This window comes from Rhynchophorus ferrugineus, unplaced genomic scaffold, assembly GCF_030347505.1.
Source record: "Rhynchophorus ferrugineus isolate W39M unplaced genomic scaffold, kcgeb_rfMv2 rfM3, whole genome shotgun sequence".
NCBI classification, from domain to species: domain Eukaryota; kingdom Metazoa; phylum Arthropoda; class Insecta; order Coleoptera; family Curculionidae; genus Rhynchophorus; species Rhynchophorus ferrugineus.
Window position 1 is genome coordinate 4,765,000 of NW_027472582.1, and position 25,701 is coordinate 4,790,700.

General features: G+C 33.5%; 1 protein-coding gene across 11 annotated transcripts in view; it reads right to left on the reverse strand.

Moving 5' to 3' along the window:
* Window positions 1-1,504: 1,504 nt before the first annotated feature.
* Window positions 1,505-25,701, reverse strand: part of Asator (tau-tubulin kinase asator) — a 61,480-nt gene continuing 37,283 nt past the window's right edge. For 6 of the 11 annotated variants that reach the window (XM_076400112.1, XM_076400106.1, XM_076400107.1 and 3 more), the window contains exons 11-18: window positions 20,758-21,077; window positions 18,227-18,571; window positions 18,033-18,160; window positions 15,784-16,123; window positions 12,661-12,836; window positions 10,005-10,164; window positions 7,661-7,850; window positions 1,505-3,353 (exon numbers count right to left, since the gene is read on the reverse strand). In XM_076400112.1, the coding sequence (XP_076256227.1) occupies window positions 3,205-3,353; window positions 7,661-7,850; window positions 10,005-10,164; window positions 12,661-12,836; window positions 15,784-16,123; window positions 18,033-18,160; window positions 18,227-18,571; window positions 20,758-21,077 (1,808 nt within the window). In that variant the 3' untranslated portion in view covers window positions 1,505-3,204. Of the gene's footprint in view, window positions 3,427-7,660; window positions 7,851-10,004; window positions 10,165-12,441; window positions 12,559-12,618; window positions 12,837-15,783; window positions 16,124-18,032; window positions 18,161-18,226; window positions 18,572-20,757; window positions 21,078-25,701 lie in introns of those variants that run through there. The other 5 variants (XM_076400113.1, XM_076400115.1, XM_076400114.1 and 2 more) reach the window with 3 other exon arrangements.

Sequence of the window (25,701 nt, forward strand, 5' to 3'; positions counted from 1 at the left end):
TAAGGTTATAAATCCGAAAATACTTTATTTCCAGCTCTAATATTTCGGTAACAACACAACCAACACACTACATCACATAGTTCAATACTATTCGGTCACAACTACGCTAGACAGACACAATGTTGCAAATTCATCTCTCATCCTGTAGTATCTATCTTTCTAAGCCTGAAGTAAACAAAAGGTCATCGGTTTCTAACCTGATCTATAGGCTCTCACCGTTCCAATTAACCGTTGATCTCAATCAGTAAAACAAAATAAGTTCAAGTGTTGCTTGATGTATAATTAAGTCTATGGCACTTGACTAAAGGGTATTATCACATATTTGATCATAAGTAATATTGCAATTATATTTATTAGTGGAATACCAATAAAACTAGTAATGTTTTTAGAGTTAGGTATAGAACTGATCTTAGTATTGTTTACTTAGTATCTTGCAAAACATTCAAATTACAGAAAGAAGATATTTGTTCTACTACATTGTTTGTTGCAAAACATATAATTTAAGATAAGATAGTAGTGAGTGTTTTATAACGGGAAAATTAATTGTTGCTATACAAGCGTATCGTAATTGTAACAGGTTGTTGTGCCTTGAAACCCAAATTTCAAATTCAACGTTGGGATTTTTCGGTTATTAATTGATATTCTGAGATCACTTTTAAAAAATAGTTTTATATAATACACCTATCTAAATAGTTGAAGACTCTCTTGATTTCTCTCTTGACTGACATATATATCTGACAACTACTTAACTCGAAAGTCCCTAGAAACCAGCGGCATTTCATTATTGTACTTAACACAGATTCCTTCTTTTAACTAAAGAAGAAATATTTACTTTAACATTCAATTACCCATCTTTCTTGTTACAACTCATTAGAACATTTCTTATCTGAATCTTGAATTCTTTATCTGAATCCATCTGCTGGATACAATGTTTTCTTTTTTTTTTGTTAATCGGTTTTATTTGAAAATATTCTGAATTTATCAAATTTAACAAATTCTCTATATAACAAAGAAGGTGCGGCTAGGAAGTATAATTAACCAATGATACTATGCAAGGGTGTGGCCAATACTATGGACGCAATGACTATTAACCAATAACACATCTATAAAGGAGTGATAAAGATAAATTTAGTAGGTGTAGAAACTGACATATTAACCACTGATTCGTCAATGAAGGTGTGGAAAATAATGTCTATGTAAGGGCGGATCCAAAAAAGACCATACAGGTTACAGAATGATTTCTTAACTCTATGGTATAAAAAATTGGTGTAAAAAAATAAGAATATTAACAAATTTTGTATTTTCAGGAGTAAATAAGGAAAAAACTCTTGCAAACTCTTCAGGCCCGGTCTTGATACGTGCAAAATTTGGAATGGCCCAATGTTACTATAATATTTATGAGGAGTAAGAGTAGAGTAAAAGAAAATATTAAGGAAAAAGGTATGTTAATTACACTTATTATCCAATAAGTGAAGGTGTATCAACAGGCAATAAAACACCAGTGATTTTCAAATGTTCTTTAATTTTTATTTAACTATAATAATTTAAAAATACAGCGCTGGAACAAAACAAAAAAAAAACAAATATTGTACAGTCAAAAAACAAAAATAAAAACAATCTTAGCAGTCTAAGTTTTATTCATGTACTCAATTATATTGTTGATAGCTATATATATATTTATATATATTAATCCTCTTTTCCTTTTAACAAGTCTGGATGACAAGAACAAACTAGTGTTCGCGTTAAAAATAGCCACGTTTCTGTAAAGCTTCAGTGGTGTTTTTTTTTCTTAAAATTTGTTTGCGTTTGGCTCTTGTCACAACTCGGTAAAATTAATATCATCATTTTTTTTATACACAGAGAGTATCTTTCATCTTGCATCATTTAAATAGTCATTTTTAATTTTTTTTGTTTGTTTTTCATTTAAATTCTATCGTTTTAAGGTTTTTTTTTTGACTAGAATTAATCAAGTCAAGTACTTTATAAAAAAATACTTGCTCTCTTCCTCGACTAGATATAATATATTCGAAATTTAATAAAGCATTCTCACATTTAATAAAGGAAACTCGGCAACATTGCATTGGGGACGGGTGGGGATGACGAGAGGGGGGCAGGGACACGTCTCGCTAGAAAAAAAGTCATCGGACAGACACACGCGCGCGCATTCGATGTACCGGGGTTTTGATTAGGGGAAGGGCGGTACAGTGTTGCCGGAGTTCGCGTACAATCACAACGGCAAAGAAATCAACGAAAAAGAAACGCACAAATACTTCACCTCGTACTTTCCTATAACGAAAAGTTCCAGAAAAAAAATTGAGGGGTGTTGGTACCTAATCCGTTGACTGACTTAGATATGGTGGGAATAGCTAGTGTTAATTGTTCTTCAACTATAGCAAAGGTGCTTCTTAATCGATCATATACTGATCTACGATAAATTTTCTGTTTAAGTACCGTTTAAAATTCTATATGGAGATGGAAGAGACCTTTTTTTAGAAAATAAGCGCCAGTACTTCCAATATATTCGCGGAAACTCACTCTCATCAAGCCTTAGAGCTACACGCCTTAGAAAAATGTCAATATATCTTTAAGCTTTATACAAATATAGTTTGGCCATAAATCATATGGCAATATAACAACCCCCCCCCCTAATTTTGACAGATCTAGACGGCGTAAATTTTCCAACAAATATATATCATCTTTTACGAATGGATTTTATTTTTTGGTTTCTTGTTCACCTTCAATTTCCGTGTAACTTTTGATTTTGCTACGTGAGCCTTTTTCTCGGGACGTAGAAAGACACCGCCTTGTACAATCAATATTTAACAGTTACATAGCACAAATCGAGTTAGTTCGTTAAAATGAAGTTAATATAACTTCAAGTAGTAAAACAGTTAAACTCTATTTGACCTATTCAAAGTCTATACGACAGGGTACCCAACACTCTACGTTATCGCAAAAAAATCGCCTAAGGTGCATTTACTATTTGGTTATCCCGCACGGATCCCCCACCGAAACGAGAAAAAAAACGAGGTAAAACCGACCGAAGATCGATCGGTTCCACCTCCAACCCCCCTCCCTTCCCGCCGGCCGGGGGGTGTGTCTCTTCCAAGTATAGGCCACTCCCTCCGGGCCAGTCGCGTCAATCACGGAACAATTTATCATAAAAACAAAACATCCTCGCTTCTCCATTCGCTCCGGTCCACACTACGTCACTGGTCTGAATCTGCGGCATCGCACCTGGGACTCTGAGGGCGGATCGCCGCCGGGGGGCGGGGGCGGCGGTCCCTCGGACGACTCGGGGCTGCTCTCGGGGGCGTCGATGAGGCAGTTAGAGATCCCCCTCGCCCTGATACCTAAAACGAGACCAGATCCATTGGAGCAGCGATCGCAGCATAAAAATGGGGTACAGTGGTGGCGGTAAAGGATCTGGAATAAAATGGGCGTGGTTAGGACGGTTGGGGCGGAACGGGACGGTGCGCCGGGGACTTAACTGTGGCGGGCGGATGACGGCCGATCCAGATCGTCGTTCACGGAAACGTGTGTTACTTAATTTTGCGGTATTTTTTTGATTCCGAAGATTTTATGCGAAAAATCGCATACGTTATTATTATCTATGGATATATTTTTTCTAATCTTTCTCTGAGCATATGGATTCCATGTTGACAAAATGAACATGTCATTTTAAGCATTATAAGAAAAAAATATTTTATAGAAGAAGCGCTATGAAGTAATTTTCAACATGACATTTTTCTTCATGTTAAAAAATGTGTGAAATAATGTGAAAAATATATACTATCCGCCATACTGGCCGGATCCGGCTCCTTTTGATTACTACTTATTTCAGGCGAAACTGTACGGTCTCTGTGAGCCTCAAAATAGTCTCTAGATGGTAGCAGTACGCAATACTGGCAATAGCAACAGTCCGTTAGCGACCTTCTAACTATGAATTCACCTTGAAATTAGAATCCAAAGGTCCGTTAGAAGGCGTATTCTAACCACCGGAACTCAAGGAGAGCTAGATGTAGAAAACAGGGTGGATATAGTAAGAGTACCTAACACCGATCTTCTATTGAATTTTTGCTCCAAAAGGTGACTATAGTACCTTGAGTTTAATGTTTTACTAACGTGGAGGTAATTTTGGGGCCTTGTTTTGAGACTTGGCTCTCTTCCGAGCCAAACTGCCAAGAATTGAACGAAAAATACATTCGAATAGATTACGAATGGTGTTATCTGCAATATAAGTTGCCCTATATATATTGCAAGTCCCTCTAAATTAACTCACAGTCCTAGTAATTTATTGCTACTAAATATCGACAGATGATTAATATGCTTCACAGGCACGGACCAATAATCAATTCTTAATGTTATCAGACCGATTACAACTGACAATAATACTTTATCGTGAATCATATATTCTGATAAAAGAACACTTTTTTATTACATAGTTACGTAAAATATAATTTTATGTAGCTTCTGGTACGTTCTCACAACATCGTGATTCCGTGGTCATCATACCTTAAATTATATTAGGATATATGTTGTTTCAAACCATTTTGGATCATAATTATTTGTTATTGTTATTGATGGCTTATTTCAAAAAGCGTTGAAAATTTGAAATGCTGAAGTTTCGACACGGTATTGTTATATTGACAGAAAAATGAAAAAAAGTTGTAGCAAATTAAGGAATATATTTTGACTACTCTCATATATACCAGTTTTTCTCAATAAATGTGAAAAAACATTCAAAATATAGCCCTTCAAATAAAACAGCTAGTCACGTCAAATATACTGCCGAATGTAGTTTGTGAAAATGTAAAATTCGTTTTGAACTCGGAGTGAATTTTTCCTTCTCTTTTTACCCCACTTAAAAAGAGACAGAGTGTTGTGACTCGGTTGTCAAATCTACAGAATTCTTCAAAACGTTAGTAATAATAATTAGTGGTTATAAACGGACAAACGTTGTGAACCAAAGTCCAATTTGAAGTTTTGATGACGTGCACTGGTTATTTTACTGGATATACTACATAGCCACATTTGAACATTATAACAAAGAAGGATACATCACAAAGAAGACTGATGTATATAGAATCAAAAATGTATAATGGTTTGCCGAGAAAAGTGAAAAACTACCTCAAAATAGAGGATAAGTATCGATATGTCTGAAAATATAATTTACTAATATATTTTTTAATATATTTTAAATCATATATTTTTAATATATTTTTTCATAACTTTGTCATCATTTTATTTTGTTCTATTTGGTTAATGGTTTTAATATAGTAGCTAAATAAATTATTATTAGTAGAAAACAAACTAGATTATTGAATAAACAAGCATTTGTTTTGCAGAATTAAAAATATATCTGTTATTAATACTATATTTTGAAATTGCTATCTCTTAGACATCTATATATATATATCTATATATATATATATATATATATATATATATATATTAATCTATATATATATATTAATTAATCTGTCACACAGTTTATTTTGGACTTTTAAATCGATAATAAATTATTTATAAAAATAATTTCTAAGTATTAAGAATTATAAAATAATAATTTATATCCCTTGCATCATATAGATTGCAGCTGAATACAACCATACTACAATTGATATAGTGAGGCAGGGCTAGGACTATAAAGGGAAAATAATTAAATATGCGTGAATTTTAAATTAAAAAAAAATACAGCACCAGTTATATTACTTTGCAGTCGTACTTTGTACGTAAATATTGACTTGGATAAATGTGATGGAATGATGATACATACACTGACTTGATTCCTGATTATATATGTTGTGCAAATTCGCAAAAAGAATTGAATGACAATACAAATCTGATAACAATTGTAAAAGATATTACCTCAATCAACAAAGATGTCCTTTTTATGCGTTTTTTCATTATATTCAAGTTGATAAATATTGATATAGGAATTATGGGGAAAGCTTCTCTGTTTTTAAATGTATTCGGTATATTTATATACATTAAATATATAATAAATGCGTCTTGCTTATTCAAAGAAAATCATGAAATATTAGATCATAAAATAATATTAATAGAGCAAAATAAGCCTAAACAAGGCTACAGCAATTTCCTTTTAGATATGACACTAGTAAAGGAAATAATTCAACAATAAAAAAATCCAATCTAATTTTTGAAAAGCAAAAGAAACAAAAGAAACAATATCATACCGTAGCATACTAAACTGGAAGAACTACTTAAGAATTATATGGTAGAATGATAGGAGATCTCAGAAGTTAGAGAAAGAGCTATGTTAATGACAAAGAGACAAAAACAAAAAAATGTCGCCTTCTCAATTTGGTGAATAAGGAGGATAGATATTCCATAAGCTGTTATGGCGCTTTCTCTTAAACACATGTAGGTAAACAACACATATGAACATCAATTCATGGAATACAAATTGATTTACAAACTTTTTTATTCACCAATGTTCATATACTTCTCATTTACAAGGTTTGTATCTTTAAGTTTGGTGTTCAATTATCTTTTTCACTGTAATAATATTTATGAAGCTAGCGGCAACTAAAGGAGTGTCAGTACACTTTTTAAATATGAATGAGTTACAATATTACTACATTTTATAAATTCACTATGAATGGTAGTAATAATGATGTCAGATCTTTATTCACTCACATATGCACAGCATTTCTTAACTGGTATAGATCTTTGTAATACAATTCTGGGGATTGCATTACAGAAACCAGCAAGATAATATTATATTCAGCTTTGTATATTATAAATGGTAATGTCCATTGAAATTTCAATCAGTACTATTGACCATTACAAGGACTTTAGGGAAATACCATATGTTGAGTGAGAGTTGAGAAAACGGTGAATTAATTTTGAGGGATCTACAATACAACCTTGTGGTAAACACTTCTTCACACGTAATTATATTAATATCAAGACTCACTCATCCATCATTAGGATTTTTACCATAAAATTTGCTGGATGCTTTTCCTATTTAATTGATCGCTTAAATGATACTGATTGGAAGTACTCGAGTGATTCTGCAAAGTGTGAGAGTCTTTTAGACGTTTTAAAAGTGGTTTTTCGATACAAAATGCAAACAAAGAAATGGTAATTCCAAAAATTAATATCAAAAATCAGATAAGAAATTGGCAGCCTAAACATAACAAAATATTGACAGATAGTTGTTAATAGTTGCAACTGATGTATATAAATCAAAGTTTGAAAGGAAAAAAGTCATTCGACTTCAACAACTGAATGATGTGTAGGATTCCAATGTTACCAGAATCGGTTAGCGACGAACAATGCTTCGAAAAATAATAATGTGTACGACTTATTCACAACAAAGCCTCAAATTTATAAAACAAACACAACAGCTCGAGTACTAAGAACCAGAACAATGCGCAATTTGCACGAAAATCTTGTGTATACAAATTATTAGCCGTTGAAGTCTCGTAAGACGAATTACATATTGGTCAAATTGTAATATTAGTTAACACCTCTTCTAGAAGTGATTTTTTTTTCAGAAAAATAATTAATTTAATATGCTTATATTTATGTACGATAGTTATCCTCACTATCAGTGTACAGGAATAGGAAACAGTGATAGGTTCTCGGTAGATTATAGTCAGAGAGGACATAGGTCGGAATCATAGCTTACCACTGCCCGAGTGTCGCTTAAACCTAAGCTTCAGCTGGCTCGGATCTGTGACGTATTTTTCGCTTTGGCGTCGGCGTCTGAGGCCGGGCGTCAGATCTCCCGACCAAGACATGCACTTCGCCAAGCGCTGACCGCTGGTGACGGAAACTGGAATTTTTGATATCCTACCACCTTCCAGGGCGGGACTGGCCTGTAACAAGAACCGAAAATGTTTAAGAGGGTGTTCTGATCTAGAAATTTCAAAAACACTATTTTATTACGCATTTCAAAAGGTAGAAGGTTAAATAATGTTAATTTTGAAGTAGACCAAATACGGGTATTAAGTACCATAATCTGAGTTATGTTATTCGGAACTTTATCCTAAACTTTCATCGTCAACTTGGTTTTTTTCTCGATATTACTTTTTTCGACCTAATCGACATATCACTTCAAGCTCTATTTAGATTTACTTGAAATTTAGTGAAAATCCTCTTTGCAAGCTTTTTTACATTCAGTGGTGTATATTTTGCCATTAAAAAAATAGCCGTTACTTTTTCTTTCCAAAGCCGTGAGTCCTCAAAGTAAAACTACGGATTTGATCCAATTGCAAATGTAATCCACATCTAGTTATACTTCCTTTCATGCATTCCTCTTTCAATGATCTTGCATCTTGAACTGTGATGAGTATAACTGAGATTTAGTGTAATCCAGTATTTTAATCCAAATTTGCAATATATTGTGCCTAGTTCTATATGTGTACAAGGCGCCATAAAGATCCATTATTTGACGATCGCTGGAATAACTCTGGTTCCTTAACGTATCACCAAAAAGTCACAATGCTTACTTTATAAAAGACGGAATCGTATTTATAGACCTAATAACTCAACTTCCAATAGTCCAAAACAATAGATTCTTAGAGTTATCAGCTCCATCAAGAATTTGTTGTTCTTGTCCTTTTTATGTAGTCAAGTTTTATTTAAAAAAAAACATTTTCCCGCCAACCCTTTCGTTAAGAAAAAAATATCACGTTTGAATTTTAAAGACGGAAACATATTTGTAGATAAATTGTCCAGTAAGTTTAGCGTATTATGCAACTAGATCAAGGACCTAGAGTTAATCCTCAAGAAAAATAATCATATCTGATACAGATACTATATAACGTAAACTCATAAATAAATATTGTGACGTTTACAAACTATAAATAGGAAAATACGTCAACAAACACGATAATTTAATAATAGTTCTATATATAATAGTTCAACACTTTATCCCATTAGATAATGTCGGTTAAAAGCATCTCGGACACTGTAGCAAATAAAATGACACGCAAATTCCTTCGATGATGTTAATGGAAATCCTTTTAATAACACTATCGTTAATAATATTATCAACAGCCAAATTATCCTGACAATATTTTGTTAGTTTTATTCATGATCGTTCTGTTACCGATTTTCTAAAATCCTGATGTAGATTTACTTTTCTATGAAAGATACTAAAATTGTAGGCAATAATTTAATTAAGAAAATCTTGTTGGAATTAGGAAATACATTTAAGGGGAACATTCGCTTTTTCCAGATATTTGCAAATATTAAAAGGATCAAGCTTTGATGGGCTGCTTTCCAAGATTTCGAGCCACTAGTATTGTTCTCGAAGGGATTTGACATGTTGTTAATAAGATTACTGAGACAGTGTAAATATTTTTCATTCGTCACATATTCTGGAACTTTTTCTTTCTATTTTACAAACAAATTGACTTTGGTTTAATTTCTTTGAACTATATTAAGGTTATAGCACTTATATAATCTATATTGCATTATAATGTCCTTGGAACACTTTTCATAATATTTTCACCATTAGTGTAACTGAATGTAAGTTGCAGCTATTATATAAATTATATATATATATATATATATATATATATATATATATATATATATATATATATATATATATATATAAAGAATTGGTGAACGAACTAGGAGTTGATGAATTATCAGTTGAAGTTTAATGAATAGCTTGAAAAAGACCTAAAACGAAAAGCAATTGATTGAAATGTAGAGCTTTTTATGGCGTCTTAACAAAAAGTCTTTAGTTAACTGTGGAGAACCACAGATATTGCAACGGCAACGAAATGTCCAAATTCTTATGCTTACACCTTTAGTATGATCACCAACTGTATAGGGTTTGATAGATTTGTACTAATTCACGTTAATACAAACTTTTAAATTTGGAAACTAGCTCACATTCCACCACAAATTATTCATATAAAATGATACAAGACACCTCATAATAAAATAATTAGTATGGACAAATTTAAGACTAAGATTAAAAAAGGAATATTTACGTCCGTCAGTGTACAACTTACCGAAGATTCCCTCAAAATATGGCTGGCATTATCAACGCCGCTATCTTCATCGTCCTGCTCAGGGCGCTTGTCTTTTAAAGCCGGATTCTCGGTGGCATCAAAATATTCAGACTGTTCATCTAAGCCGGGACTCAGACCGTTGGCTATCGAACGTTTTTCTCTGAAACAGAAGGTTTGAATTAATACAATCTGTTCTAATGAACAACAATCCGTTCACCAAGAAAAGGTGTTGAAGAAGAAAGACATAAATGGAAACGTGGTACAGGACGTGGGAAAACTAAAAGTTAATGATGGCTTAAAGGACCAATGTACATATAAACATATTAAAATAATTATAACATAATGTAATAAGCTTCGTCTCGATATTAAATTACAGTTTTGTTTCTTTCCTCTGTGTTAAAAATACAAAATATCTGTTAAATTAAAATGTATCCAGTTTCCTGAATTTTTAAACAATTTCTGAAGTGGTAGCTTCATTTGGACAACTCTAATATGTTTGCACGATCATGATTGACTTCGTCAGCCCAGAATCCTCATGAACATTTACATTTTAAGAAGTTTACTGAAGAAGTTATTCAAGTCATACATATCCATGACAATGTCTAATATTTATACTTAAACTAGGAGGATAACTATTAAAACTAAGCAAAATACTCGTAGCTGTTATAGATAAAAATATTCTAATAATACTGGGGTTTATCGATGTTTCTTTGTTTTACTCATGACAGTAATATTCAGATACAGTGCGAGAACTATTAGTATTAGTTGAACCAATATTCATTCAATATTAGACGAACACATGACATTCCTCATTAGAAAATGGTGTTTTTGCAAATCCGCTTAAACCAAATCGATAATCCTGATTTAGTATCCAACGACCTCCTTTCATTCCTGCTTAAATAAAATCGGTTGTGTTTTGAAACGTTCATTTTAATAAAGCTCACGATTTATTGTGTATTTAAGAATAAACTTGTTTAAAATACCTTTATTATTATAAATACATCTGTATGTTTGCCTTTTTCATTGTATAGTTATATACTCTACCACGTCAGTGCTTCCTACTGCTAATAAAAAATATTTATTTAATCTAAAAAAAAAAAACGAGCGCCACACGCCTCCTCCAAAGTATCAACTATGAATATAGTTTATATGGTATGTAGTATCAAACTTTCATGATTTCTTAAAGTGAGTTTTTTGATAGTTCTGTGGATACCCTTAGATCCTGCCTGTCTTCTCAACAACTAGATTCCTATCGGGATTATAGCAATAAATTATATATACATAGCAACAATATATGGCAAATTCTAATTATTTAAATATGACCATTCAATACATTGTTTTAAATAGCAGAATATTATGGCATTATATTAATAGGTATCCGTTCATACACTCTGCTTATTGGGTTTTTCTTCCGAAAATGAAACTGTTCCCAGTTTATAAGTTTGAATTATGAAGAATAAGTAACATTAACACATTATTATATTTAGCTAGTGCTAGCAGGAAATTCATCCAACAGTTTTATCATTTTCTGTGAAATTCTTCAATTCTTTTAAATTTTTTCAGTAAAATTATTTTCTATTTATAGCAGATGTCTTACTTAATGATAAATAATTTCTAATGTTTTAAAAGAAAATTTCCTAAAGGGATAAACTAACATTGTAACAATTATTTTAACTTGTGAATACTGCTTATGATGATTTAAAAGAGACAATTTCCAATGCTAAATAATAAAGAGCATGTGTGAAGGATTCATTGGATGATGATCCATTGCACATATAAAGATAACATAGCCAGGTTGCTAGTGAAAAAGAGCAACTAGCTAGAAATATCTTAGAATACAGCAAATAATATAGAGGTTTTCTTTCTAATTTAAATGAAATTCCTCATCAAATCAGGCACCAGGCAAAAATCCCATTTAGACAAAGTTAATTAGATAGTCCTGAACAACTCTTACAGAAAAAAAAATATTGCTAAATATCTCTTGAGATGCTTTACTTCATCCCCTATACTCGCAAGACAATACTCCTCCCGAAACTTAGTTGCATAGCATACACTTAGCATTTTATTAGCACTTAAGCATTTTGTAAGTTTCATAAAAAAAGTCGAAAAATTGGATCAAGGATTGTGTTGCTTCGGTGGAATTTCATTATTTTTATTAGAGACTATAAGATTACCAAAAGATTATAGATATTAATCAACACTTACATTTATAACATTATTCATGGTTAGTGGTCCCTTAAAACTAAATACTATATATTGTTAGTATCTCATATTTTTTGACAATAATGTAATACAACTCAAACCTTGTCTCAGATCTAAGCAATTATTAACCCTTAATGGTGCTACTATCATTAGTTATCTTCTTTCATAATCTTCTAAAATTACCAAGTTATATACATCGTTCAGACCCTCCATGGTGTAAAATAAAATAAAACCAAACAAAAAATATCTTTATTATATAACAAAAAAAAAACAACAACAAACAACAAAAAGAATCTGCGGCCTGCCGGTCTAAACCTAATAAATTCCACAACGCTCCATCATATCAGTCACGCTGAAACAGCAGAAACGATAAGCAAAATCACGATCGGAAGTAGCTGCTGCATGCATTTACCGCTGCTTCGAGATCGCGCAAGTCAGTAATCACCCAACTAACCTTAACTCTGGAATGCTTGAAGCTGCTACGAAGGTCACGTTTGGGTTTGTGCTGAGGTCGACGCCCGGCGAGCACCTGGTCGGGAACTCGTCGCCCAGCCTGCGGCTTTTGTCGCGTTCCACTAGTCGTTGTTTCTCTTCGGGGCCCGATTTCTCACGCGCTCCACTCACAGCATCCTGAAACAGTGTTTACTTGAGTCCCGACCATAGAGCATGTACAGAGGTTTTACTTATATAGGCGAAACCGAGGAAATGTTTTGCGTGGTCCCACTAATGCAGGCACTGAGACCACTTTTTTATTGGTTCATTTGAATTGCCCTACAAAGGCATTGAATTGGTTCATTTCTAAAACGCGATATTTTGTTTATGACGCCATTTTTGCGTGTCTGACATGGAGTATGATCAGCATTTTTGTGTTTTAAATATAATCACTATTATTTGTTTATAATGTATCTTCATTCTCAAAAGTGTTGTGTATAAAGTGTATGAACGAAAATAAAAAACGAGACGTCGTTTTCCTTGAATTCAACCAGGAATACAACGAAAGAAATCATGAAAATATTGCTCACACTTTAAAGCCAAAATGTGTCCAAATAGGGCGATGGCAAAATTACATTGAAGGTAAATGTGATTATAACAGATTAATTGAAAAGTCGCCGGCCTACCATAGTAAAACACTTTTTACTCATATAATTCCACATAATGACTTTAACATATAAATTCAACATAATTCCCTTCAAGGGTGATACCCTGATTATAGCGACCCTCCAACTTTTCGATACCATTTTTGTAGTACGATTTGTCCCTTGCTTCAAAATAGGCCTCAGTTTCGGCGATCACCTCTTCATTCCATAAACATTTCTTCCAAGCGAACATTCTTTTGAGATCTGAGGACAGGAAATAGCTGGGGACCAGATCTGGAGAATAGGGTGGATGAGGAAGCAATTCGAAGCCCAATTCATGGATTTTTGCCATCGTTTTCACTGACTTGTGACACGGTGCATTGTCTTGGTGAAGCAGCACTTTCTTTTTCTTCAAATGCGGCCGCTTTTCGGCGATTTCGCCTTTCAAACGGTCGGGTAATAGTCGCTGTTGATGAAAGGAAGGACCTTTTTCAAGGTAGTCAATGAAAATTATTCCATGCCCATCCCAAAATACAGACGTCATAACCTTGCCAGCAGACTGTTGCGTTTTATCACGTTTTGGAGCGGGTTCATCGTGTGCAGTCCACTTGGATGACTGTCGATTGCGACTTTAAAAAGTTGTTTGTATACTGCCATCAATAAAAACTTAATTATTTTAAAGGGTTCATTTACTTAAACAAATGTATATTGGTTAAGATACTTATAATTAATATTTTGGCTTAAGGCTCCTTAACCGAGATAGGTGGACTTTTTTTGGGTCGACGCATGGAGTCAGAAAAAGTAATTGTTCAACAAGGATGTTTAAAAACTACATTATTACAACATAAAATAATTGGTAGACAAACAAATTGAGACTCATTTTGTAGACAAGATAGTATCTCATGATTGCATTATTATATTGTTAATAGATCCTTAAGCTGTCTTTTAACTCCTCCATTTTACGATAATAAGAGCACAGCAGTAATTTCATATATATCATACATTTTAATTTTTTGTTGCTGTTCTTTGAAGTATTACTTTTTGGTATGTTTTCTCGATTCTGACGTATATCATAAATATTTTTAATTATCCATTCCACAATTTTTACAATAACATTGTAAAAATAATTATAACTTGCCTCAATACATTTTTGTGTTGAACAAGTAAGAAAATATTAACAGACACAGACTTTCAGCTGTGCTGCTCTGCTTTCCTTATGAGAACAAAAAGATAGAAAGTTTAATATATCTTATTTAAATTGATAGCACTAAAGAAATATGAAATATGAAAAAGCGCTATAGACAGTTTTGATTATATTTGCCGGGAGATATGCTGTGTTCTCAATTAGGTAGCAGCCTTTTTGGTGTGTATGAAATCCTCATCAAAGATATTGGAGAAAAATGATGACGATGGACAATACTTCACAACAAAGCTACGATACATCAAGAGCATAAAATCATTATAAATTTTCTAATGAATGTAACACTGTATAGTCTCCTAACATATCCCAACCACATAATATTTAAAGGCGGGTGACTACAAATTCTACAGCAAAAACAATTATATATGTATCTGAACAATCCAGAACAAGAGTGTTTCCTTTATCAGAATCGCATTGTTTTTTGCTGCATTAAAATGATAAATTTTGCTTCTGAAAAGGCGCATTGCGGTGAATTTGAATCAATCACATTATTTTGCGAAGGGACCATATGAAAAACAAAGGAACTTAAATTCAAATTTTAAAAAATGTATAGGATATTTGGAAGAAAATCTAAATTATCCGTACTCAATACGTTGGTGCTGTACAAGCAAATACTAAAACCTATATGCGAAAACTAATATCAATAATATAGTTCTGAGAAGTATTGGGGATACACCGAGATACCATAGGAACAATAACTAACATCGAGACTTTCGGATTCCAACTGGCATAGAGGAAATTAAGAGATTGATAAGGAAATGCTTCATTCCCATGTAAGTACCAAAGTGCTTCAACTTTTCGACAACACTGACATAGGATGCAGATTTAAGGGAACCAAACCAAACCAGACAGTATGCTATTGTGCAGTAAAGTGTACTAAATAGTAAAAACACCGAAAAGTACAATTAACTTTAGAAACGGTGTTCTTGTAAATCCGCTTAAACCAAATCGATAATCCTGAAAAGTACAATTAACTTTTATTTTTATTAGAGACTAAGTAAGGGCTAATGGGTTTTCCTAGATAAGTACCTAATTAATACATTTTTTAAAAATGTGAAGAAAACTACTGCAGAAAGTCATTGAATTGTTGCGGAAGTTTACAGAAAACATGCTTTGCCTGAAACTACTCGTGGATGTTTATCTTGATGTGTTAAAAATGAAAAAAATTAAGATGTATTTGATGATCCATTATAAGAAACTTCTATATACAAAATTTCAGGTGTTCATAAAAATGTAGTATAATTTTTGGAAGAATAAAATCTTTTATCTAACAATCTTATTATATACAGAAGAAACTTACTGATTTTGGTCGATTGGTTGCCGACGTGCCCGAACTACTCTCCGACCTGGAATCGGTGGCCAGATTGTTCAGCAGCGACGACAGCGGCTTATTACTAGGAACTGACTTGAGGGACTGACTCCGCATCAGAGCCTCGACCGGCTCGAAGTTCAAGGACGTTTTGCGTCCCGTCGACTTCCTGCGCTCCTCGCTCTTGTCCTGGCTCCTGCCGCGGTGCTTGTTCTTATCCCTCTGCTGGTTCTCCGTCTCGGTGCTGCTGCTCTCGGTCTCCACTTTTTTGGTCTCGGTGGCCGTTTGCTTGTCGGTCATGTTCGCTAGGGTCTTGGCTGGACTCTTCCGGCTAAAAAGTTTAATTGAAAGTCGGTGAAATGGGAGAGTTAATTATCAGATCATTTACTGATGTATTAAAAATAAAGACGGGCAAAGACAGTCGATTCCATTAAAGTTATATCAAAAAAACGGCCAAAACACTTCGAATTTCAGTTATTTGTCTAGCAGTCTTGACTTTTGAGTAAAACATGGCATGGCAATGAAGAAAATGAAAATTGTTCAACACTTAAATGTTCTGTCTGCTACCAGTTTCTATTCTATTAAATAACAAAATTACAAATGTAAAACTATATCGTAAGTATAGTGATCGCCATTCTGGGATAAAATACTGTGAATCACAATTCTTGAATATAGTATAATTGGGTGCTAAGCTACAACACATGAGCCAACAGATGAATTATCATTCTCTCATCTCTCTACCACAATTTTTTTGAACCTAGTGGTCTGATATTTTTCAGTATAATGAGAGAGTATATATAGCTATATATTCATGGTAGTGAGAAGTGAATTTTGTTAGATTGCTAAATTTTTAAATGTTATATTGACCTTTTTCATTTAAAATTAAGAATGCATGTTTTATACTTTTTACAGTTTTATTTATAAAGGCAAAAAAGTAATGCAAAAAAGTAATACAAAAAATATATAAAAGAGTCTAGATAAAAATTCAAATTCAAAATATTTTTATTAGTCCAAGCTATATTTTATTTTGTAGATTATCATTAAAGTTATAAGACGACTGATTGAGGCAATTTTGATTTTAATAGGAAGGCCATCATGCAATCGATCGTTTTGGAGCCGTTTATTGGACAAGATGATATATAATATGCGACATTGAAACATTTTAGGAGGATATATTAAGGACTGGTATTATTACCATACACCATATATGGACAACTTGGATTAACAGAATTGATTATTGCCAAGTCAGCTGAGGCAGTCACATAACTGAAAAAGTTGGTTGAAAGTCAGGTTTGAATTTTGAATAAAACTAGTCATTTTAAAACATTTGCAGCTGTAGTTTCGAGAGTGTTATCACAAAAACTAGCTAATAATTCTTTGTCATTGTTATATTCGATTTTTTTCTATTAAAAATTCACGAGGTTTCTCTCATCAAGAGAAGGAATTAAGTTCCTTTTTTTTTGAAAACACATTTTCTGTTGTACTGTTTTATCAAATAATCAATAGGTATGGAGCAACCATATTTACTGAAATAAACCAAGTACAACACAAAATCAACAGAAAGTACAGTAAATTTCATAGTAACTGAATAAATGAGCTTTTCATCTTATAAAGAGGTTTGTCTGTTTCTAACAAAGCTTGCTAAATCCTTTGAAGTAGATCAGTCTGTTGCTTATTTCTTCTATTTTTTTGCTCCCTTTATTTTTTATCTGCTTTTCTATTTGTAATCGACTTTTTATTTACATTTGAAAAATGTTTTACTTTTCTTCAATATATTGAGTGTCTATACTTTTGTTGTCATAGTTATCTTAGTTGGTTTTTCTTCTTCTATTAGAGGATATTTGTAATTCCAATTTTTTTAGGAATTTGATACTTTCCTTCATCATTTTTTCTTGCTTCTCTCTACAATTGTTGTATTTGTTTTTGTATTAATTGTGTTACATACTATATTTAGTCACGCTGTTAGCTCATTAAAGGGGTAATATATCAATTTCTTGACCTATTCTTAAAAGTTTTTTTCTAAATACCTTTCGACTCATAAAACTCTTGCCTTTAGATGACCTAAGTTTTGTTATTATTGGTTATTCCGGCTTACTTTCTTTTGTGATAATTTTCCCTTTATCCTTCTCATTATTCCACTTCTCCCTATGTTTATTTTTCCTGGTATATTTCATTTTATTCACGACACGTTTCTTCATCACTAATCTGCTAATAATAGTGAAAATACGCATTAGTCTTACCAATTTGACTCGTTGGCATTGCATAGAGCGACATCACACTGAATCTCTCTCTCGATCTCGTTTTCCTTCCTCGAAATCACTGCCTCCGGTGGTGGAGAGCGCATTTTCGACCTCATCGATTCACAAGCCTACGGACAGAACAAAAACGGGGGATCATCATCGCGAAAATCACTCGCGGAACCGTCGATACGTACCTTTTCTTTGTCTTTAATCTCTATGGCGTCCACGAACATGACCACCTCCTTCCTGGGGCTGCCCACCTCGCCAACCACACTCCCGTCCTTGCTGCTCTGCTTCAATATACTCTTCGTCCGCTCGACGGGCTTCCTTTCGGGCCTCTCGTTGGATCCGGTCCTTTCCATGGTCACGTGATGGGGATGGTCGCCCTGACCGGGCGTGGTCTTGGTCGCGATCGGGGGGAGGGAATGGGGACGTGGCGTCGCCGTCGTGTGGGTCTGATTGGTGGTAGCGGTATAGATAGGGGTCGGGCCGTCGGCGGACGATTTTGGCACGACGCGGATCTCCAGCTTACCGGCGACCTTAAAAGAAAACGTCGATTAATTCAACAGTTCGTCGCGTCCCGAAGCTACGACTGATTAGACGACGGTGACGAGCGGAGGCGTCCGTCTTATACGACGGTATAAAATATTATTCGTTAATTATGGTTTAATTGATCGGTTTGTTTTTCTCCTTAAGGTCGTCCTGTGATGTTTACCAGCCAATTATTTCGTCGTAACCGGACAATAAATGGTTCATGAACGCGTGATTTTATTAAAGGCTGATTGACGTTATTAATAAATGTACGGGGGTAAACCGTAATATTTCTGTTGGCTTATTATAATTATCAATGTTGGGAGATTTGTAGCCGACAGAAGAACTAATAATAAGAAGACTCATATCTAATGTTGGGAACTATCGACTGAAATCGACTGTTTAGTAATTAACCACTTTTTACTATCGACTGTTTCAGTCGCTATTTTTGGTTTGACTGATTTTACTACTTTTTACTAGTGACTGTTTTTAGTCGTTATTTTCGGTCCGACTGATTTTGTTACTATTTACTACCAACTGTTTCAGTCGTGTACTTTTAGTTACTATTTTTGGTTCTACTAGTTTCATTCAACTGATTTTTAACATTCTGTCTCTGTCGTCCTAGCCGCGACCTTGACAAAAATGTACCCAATTTATGCTTACATAGATTTATATGTAATATATGTAGTTTTATAATTTTTGGTAGTTTGCTTGTAAATAACAACATATTGTATATTAATACAGCAGTATTTTGGACGATATTTTTCAAGATTGTTAATGTAATAGGGTAAAAATATTAAAACTGTGAATGATAAATAGTAAAATACTTTTGACGGTTTTTATGGCAATAATAGGTAATACTTCGATTACTCCCTCGATTTTTGTTAAAAAATATTTCCGTTCAATAATAAATAAAGAATTTATTTTATTTAACAAAGCTCTAGTAGTTATTGTGCGATCATTTGTAATTATGTCATGAATTCGTTTCTTTTTCTATGATTAGGTATATGTATAATTTTTATTTAGTATTTATGGTTATTGTACATGTTTATTTTTTAGGTTTTGTTTAAGTTCTATTGTATTGTCTATATTTATTATAGTATATTATTTGAAAATAGTAACTGACATATTAAAATAGGATAAAACATTTGTGGGGTATTATTCCATTCCATAGAAAAATTTCATTCCTTTTTACAGATCCACAGAACACTCAAATATAAAAGTAATTCTACTTCGTTTAAAATGAAATTATTAATCGCATGTTAATAGTATTCAGCAATTATTTTTTTCCTTTTCTTTTTTAAAGTTTGTACGTGAAGGAATATGTATATCTCCGTCTCGCTTATTCTACCGTTGAAAAATATAAGCACATATAAAATTAACTGCTCCAAGCAACTATCTCCGTCTTTTCCTCTCTAGAAATTTACACAGGAAAGGGTCCGTACATCTTCGTCTGACATCACGAATTGAACAAAACAGTTGAACCGTGTATTTAACCGAAAGCTATTTTTTTGACTATTGACTGTTTCGACTGTTGAACCGTGCATTTGATTGAAAGTAGTTTTTTGACTATCGACTGTTTTCAGTTGATAGTTCCCAACGCTACTCATATCCGGTAGATCTGCTGGATGTCCCAGAACATTTGTCTAACTTGATTACTTTTTGCCTTGAATGTTCTTCTGAAACATGCCATGAATATAAGCGTCTTTGTGGCCTGGTTCCCACATAACATTTTATCAATACCTTATACATTTGTTTTCGCATTGTTTGCTGTTAATGTTATATATTAAATAATAAATAATTATATTACCTTAATAAACTTTTGTAAAAATAAAATTAACCTAAAAATGATTTCCTGTCCACAACTCTTTTAAAGAACAAGACGTGGCTATGAAAGCTGTTGAGCTAGTTTAGAATAAATGAGAATGAGTAGTTCTGGCACATCAACAAGCACTCTGGGGCCCTTTAACTGTTGTATAATAGCAATTACTACTTTCAGTCCATTAAGTGTACTACTAGCCGTACTACTAGACTATCCATAAACAGTTGATAGTTCCCAACGCTAAGTTTAACTATCCTTTAATATACTTAGTATATAAAATCCTATTCGGATACATAAAATAAAATTTACATCACAGTTCGCAAATGAGACCACTTGCCGATATACTCTCCCGATATATATCAATCCACCAACCTCTTGAAGCCCCTCATCTCCGTTATCCTCCTCTCTGAAGCCCTGCGCGTCCGGCAACTCTAGACTGGGCAGGCTGACCCACGCCCTCTCCACGTTGGACCCATCGTCGGCGCCTCCCTTCTCCAGTCTGCCCGGCTTGATGGCGGCGGGATCTCCGTTCTCCGCGGCGGCATGCACGTGCTGCTTGGACGCGACGTTCCGCATGACGTCCACCCGAAACACCAGATCGTCGAAGGCGGCCTGCTGGAGGAGGGGCGGCTTCAGCGAACGACGGACTAGGGGACCTAGGGCCGGACAGGACCAGGCTCTCGGTAATGCTCCTGAAAAAGAACGGATACCTATCAGAATCACATGAAAAATATGAATAAATTCACGTAAAATTATCCGTAATCCAAACATCCCGAATCCCGAGCGAATAATCTGAAAGAGCCGATGAGATTGTTGATCAATAGTGTTGAAATTGGAATGGAGTTAAAACAAATGACCACAGAACTGTTTTGAACCACTTTCACAAGCTGGGCCTTATGGGTTGGGCGTGGAAAACGCAGAGGTGACGAAAAAGGTGATGCTATCTCTGTGTAAGTTTCAGTTGTTCAGACGATTGATGCTGAACACTACCAAGGACAACCAGATAGATTATTGAATAACCAAAAGCTGTTTATAGGGTAAATTGAATCCAAATCAGGCAGCCCGTTTTTTTTTACTGTTTCTATTTCTCTAAATATTCATTATGTTACTATTTTTAATCATTAACGACCGCTTATCGAATTAAAAGGTATACATCAGAAACGAACTGAGTGTATTACGTAGTTGTTATATTGCTTGAAATATATTACAACACTTTGAAACTCTGTCCATGCTGCTGCTTTATCAGGCGTTAAATATTGTGTAAATTTAGCGTCAGCCATTAGTTTTCGAATATCAGACCAGACAAATACATTGGTGTAAACAAAAACAAAAAATACAATTCTAAAATGCTGTAAAAGAATGGGTTGCCATACAAATAAAAAAAATGAATTGTAGAATGACATTAGATATCTGTTGTACCTTTCAAGACTTTTTTAAAACTTTTCACAAGTAAAAGAGAGTTCATTAAAAGCAAGTGTTCTGAAGAAATTTAGATAATTGCTGATGTTTTTGTCTAAATTGGAACTAAAGGTGGAAAACCTTATTCGTGAGTAATATCATAGATGTATCTTCATAAATTGCCATAACTATCGAAAATTAAGCTCTCATCTGGTACCTGAACAGGTTAAAACTAACCACCAGTATCTGTACTCTGTATTATGTTCACAATACAAGTATTCTCAGCTTGTTTTTTATGAATTACTATAAAATATTTCCAAAACTTGCCTTATTCCAACAATGACACAAAAATTTCAAAAATATATGATTAATAAATAATAAAACGTTTTTCTGCCTTCCATACCAATAGTTCAAACAGATAAGACAAGTTTTGTCCGAAATAAGAAAACAGTGGACCTTGATGATGACTCTACCTTACTTAAACTCAGCTAAATATCTTGCTATGAATCTTGACGCCAAGCTGAAATAAAAATAATGCATCAAGACAAAACGAAATGTGAATAAGCTGACAAGAAATTCGCAACAGACTGTGTTAACAGTTATGATGAAGTAATAAAGATAATATAAAAATTATTCGATACAAATAATATACAAAAAAATACGGGTGTAATTTTTGATGATCATCAGACAGAATACAGAAAGTCTTCACAAATACTTTAGTGACTAAACAGTGATCAGCACCAAATAATAAAGAAACTGCAGCTTACCAAATTATACGACTTAATTAGAGCCTTGTCTGTATAATGACACGTAGAGACGTATTAAATACTTCTTAAAACTGTTAAGCTTGTAATCTTGTTTCACAAATGATTAACGTTATATTGTGACATTGCGTAAAAATATAAGTTAATAATCTTTTGATAAACTTAGATGAATCACTAATCATAAAAGGTAACAATATCTATTGTTCGTAATAAATTATGCAATGGGTGGGCCAACAATTGATAATGCTATGTTTTTTTTAAATACAGCAAATTATCGTTAAAGTCAAAGGTGGTCAATAACTGGATACATCTTTCTCTCTCCCAAAACATATAACAAGGCAGCAGACATCTTTTATGAAAGCTTTAAAATCAACAAAATTTTGTGACACCAAACACAAAATTATTTCAAGTCTTCCTTGGACAGTTTCTTACAATATCTATCTTATTCGTAAGATTTAAGTCCCCTTGACCTTTTCTGGCTCATATCACACTTAAAAAAATATATTTTGCGAAAATATTTGTTTGATACTTTTTAACAGTTCTACGGTCCTTATTATTTCTACTTGAAAACCTAAAGATATCTATTAATGGGCAAATATACCCATATAATATGACACGCTCTGCGGGCGGGCGTTGCGGACGCACCGGCAAAAAATAAGACGATAGTAAAGAACCTATACATCCATGCATATATACAAGTTTCGATTGGCTAGAACTGAACATGCGCACTTGTTATAATCTAACCTAAGAGTTTTCATAAGTACGCGTCCTTTTTTATATTTGCCTTGTTTAACATAGTCGTGGTTAGAAGATATTTTTAGGTTAATTTTGTATTTACATTTTGTTGAGGTAATATAATTATTTCATAGGCAAAATTAGCGGCAGATAATGCGAAAATAAGTGTATAAGGTATGAATTATTAGTAAAATATCAATTTATAACACTAATTTTATAAATTGTTGTGGACAAAGGATATATTTTTATGTTAAATAATATGGAAATAGAACTTATTTGAAGATTATTGTAAAGGTAAGAATGAAATATGGCATATAGACATGGACGTGTATCAAGAGTAACTATTACATAGCGTTATTGGACCGTTTGAAGGACGAAATCGCCAAAAAACGGCCGCATTTGAAGAAAAAGAAAGTGCTGCTTCACCAAGACAATGCACCGTGTCACAATTCAGTGAAAACGATGGCAAAAATCCATGAATTGGGCTTGGAATTGCTTCCTCATCTACCGTATTCTCCAGATCTGCCCCCCAGCGACTATATCCTGTTCTCAAATCTCAAAAGAATGCTCGTTGGGAAGAAATTTTCGTCGAATGAAGAGGTCTATTTTGAAGCAAAGGACTATCGAAAAGTCGGAGGGTCGTTAAAATCACCTTTGAAGGGAATTATGTCGAATAAAAAAAACTAATTTTGCCAAAAAAATGTGTTTTCCTATGGTAGGCCAGGGGCTTTTCAATTGACCTGCTATACAATTAAAACTACAATAATTTCTACGAAACTGATTAAATTAATCGACTACCTGACCGTTAACGTGTCTCAAAATTCGATCTTAAAGCTAAATAAACCATTTCATTAACGCGAGCTCGCGACAATAACATTCTTGTTTTCTTTTTATTAAATAAGGCCACGACACGTAGTCGATTGTTCAAACATACCTGCTAGTTACGTGACGAAACAATTAGAACCCTCACTAGAACAGGACCCGACGGATCAACCAACACGGCACGGCAGCGATAAAAATAATACTACCACTAAATCTATGATATAGGTAGCTTGATTATTTTCGAATTTTAAAAATATTCGAAAGCGAATAAATAAACACGTATACACACGTACTCACAGTTGTTAATCGGATACGGCACCGAAATTATGGATTACCGGCCAGCGGGAAGGTTTTAATCTGATAAATTGGCAACAATATCGCGAGAAGATGCTGGACGACGTTAGATTTGTTTATGCGGCTGTGGGTTACGCGATAATTAATAAGAACGAGTAAAGAAAATATTTATCGAAAAAAGAAAACAGCCGCATAATTTTAACTCTTGTATTGCGTAAAAATCCTTGATCTGTGTGTTCGATTTAATCGAGCGGCTGTTGTTTTTTATGTTTCGAGATTTGGTGTCATGACAATTTATCGATCAGCAATAATCAATTATTACAACTTACTATAGTCTAGCCAAAGAAGCTGTGAACTTACGTTAATAAGAAGTTTTATTTATTGTCGGTCGCAATTTGTAAATTCGTTTTAGAATCAGATAATATTTTCCTTCTCATTTTATTGCACTACAGTAGATCACTTACTGAAGTGATCTACTACATGTCAGGATAGTTATATTATATTATATAACTGAAATCATATAATAATACTTATTGCCCACGGGCAGATTGTTGACGTTCTAGGAGATTAATAAAAAAAATTATTGCAGTTAAAAAGAAATATAATGCTGTCTGATCAAAAGTCGTTGGTCAAATGTTGCAAAATTCTTCAAAACATTAATTAAAACAACTACAGGTTATAAACCGGCAAATGTTGTTTTAACGCTTCGGCTGTTTTGATAAATTTCAATAGCTGCTTATTATTACTGAAACTTTACTGATGAGAAACGTGATAATGGAGGCCTCCTCTTGCCAGTAAACTTCGTTAGAGAGGTAAACATATTTACTGTTAAATATTGCACTGAATAATTGCAGTATTATAGAAAAAAGTTCTTCATTCCTCAACAAGTCAATTAATTATCTATATTGAAAGGTTTACAACAGAACGAACAATTCGTGAGTTTTACACCACCCTACAAGGTATTAGACGAAACATAATTTAAAACTGAAGACCAACAAATGTCTCCATGCCAATTAATTAGCACATTCGCCAGACTTGACGCTATGTGACTTCTTTTTGTTCGTTGGAACTAGAATTACCACTATGAAATATTTGCTTCCGTTTTTCAAGTTTGGAGTATTCAAAATTCATAGATGCCACTAGATGAAATATACAAGGTTCACTTGTGGTGAGAAAAACCACATATAAAGGAAATACATCAATATTATGCGGATATACATAATTGCTCATATCGATGACGTTAACTTCGCTGTTGAAATATACCATATTTGATAGCAGCATGGTTTCGTTTTCTTTTTGTTTT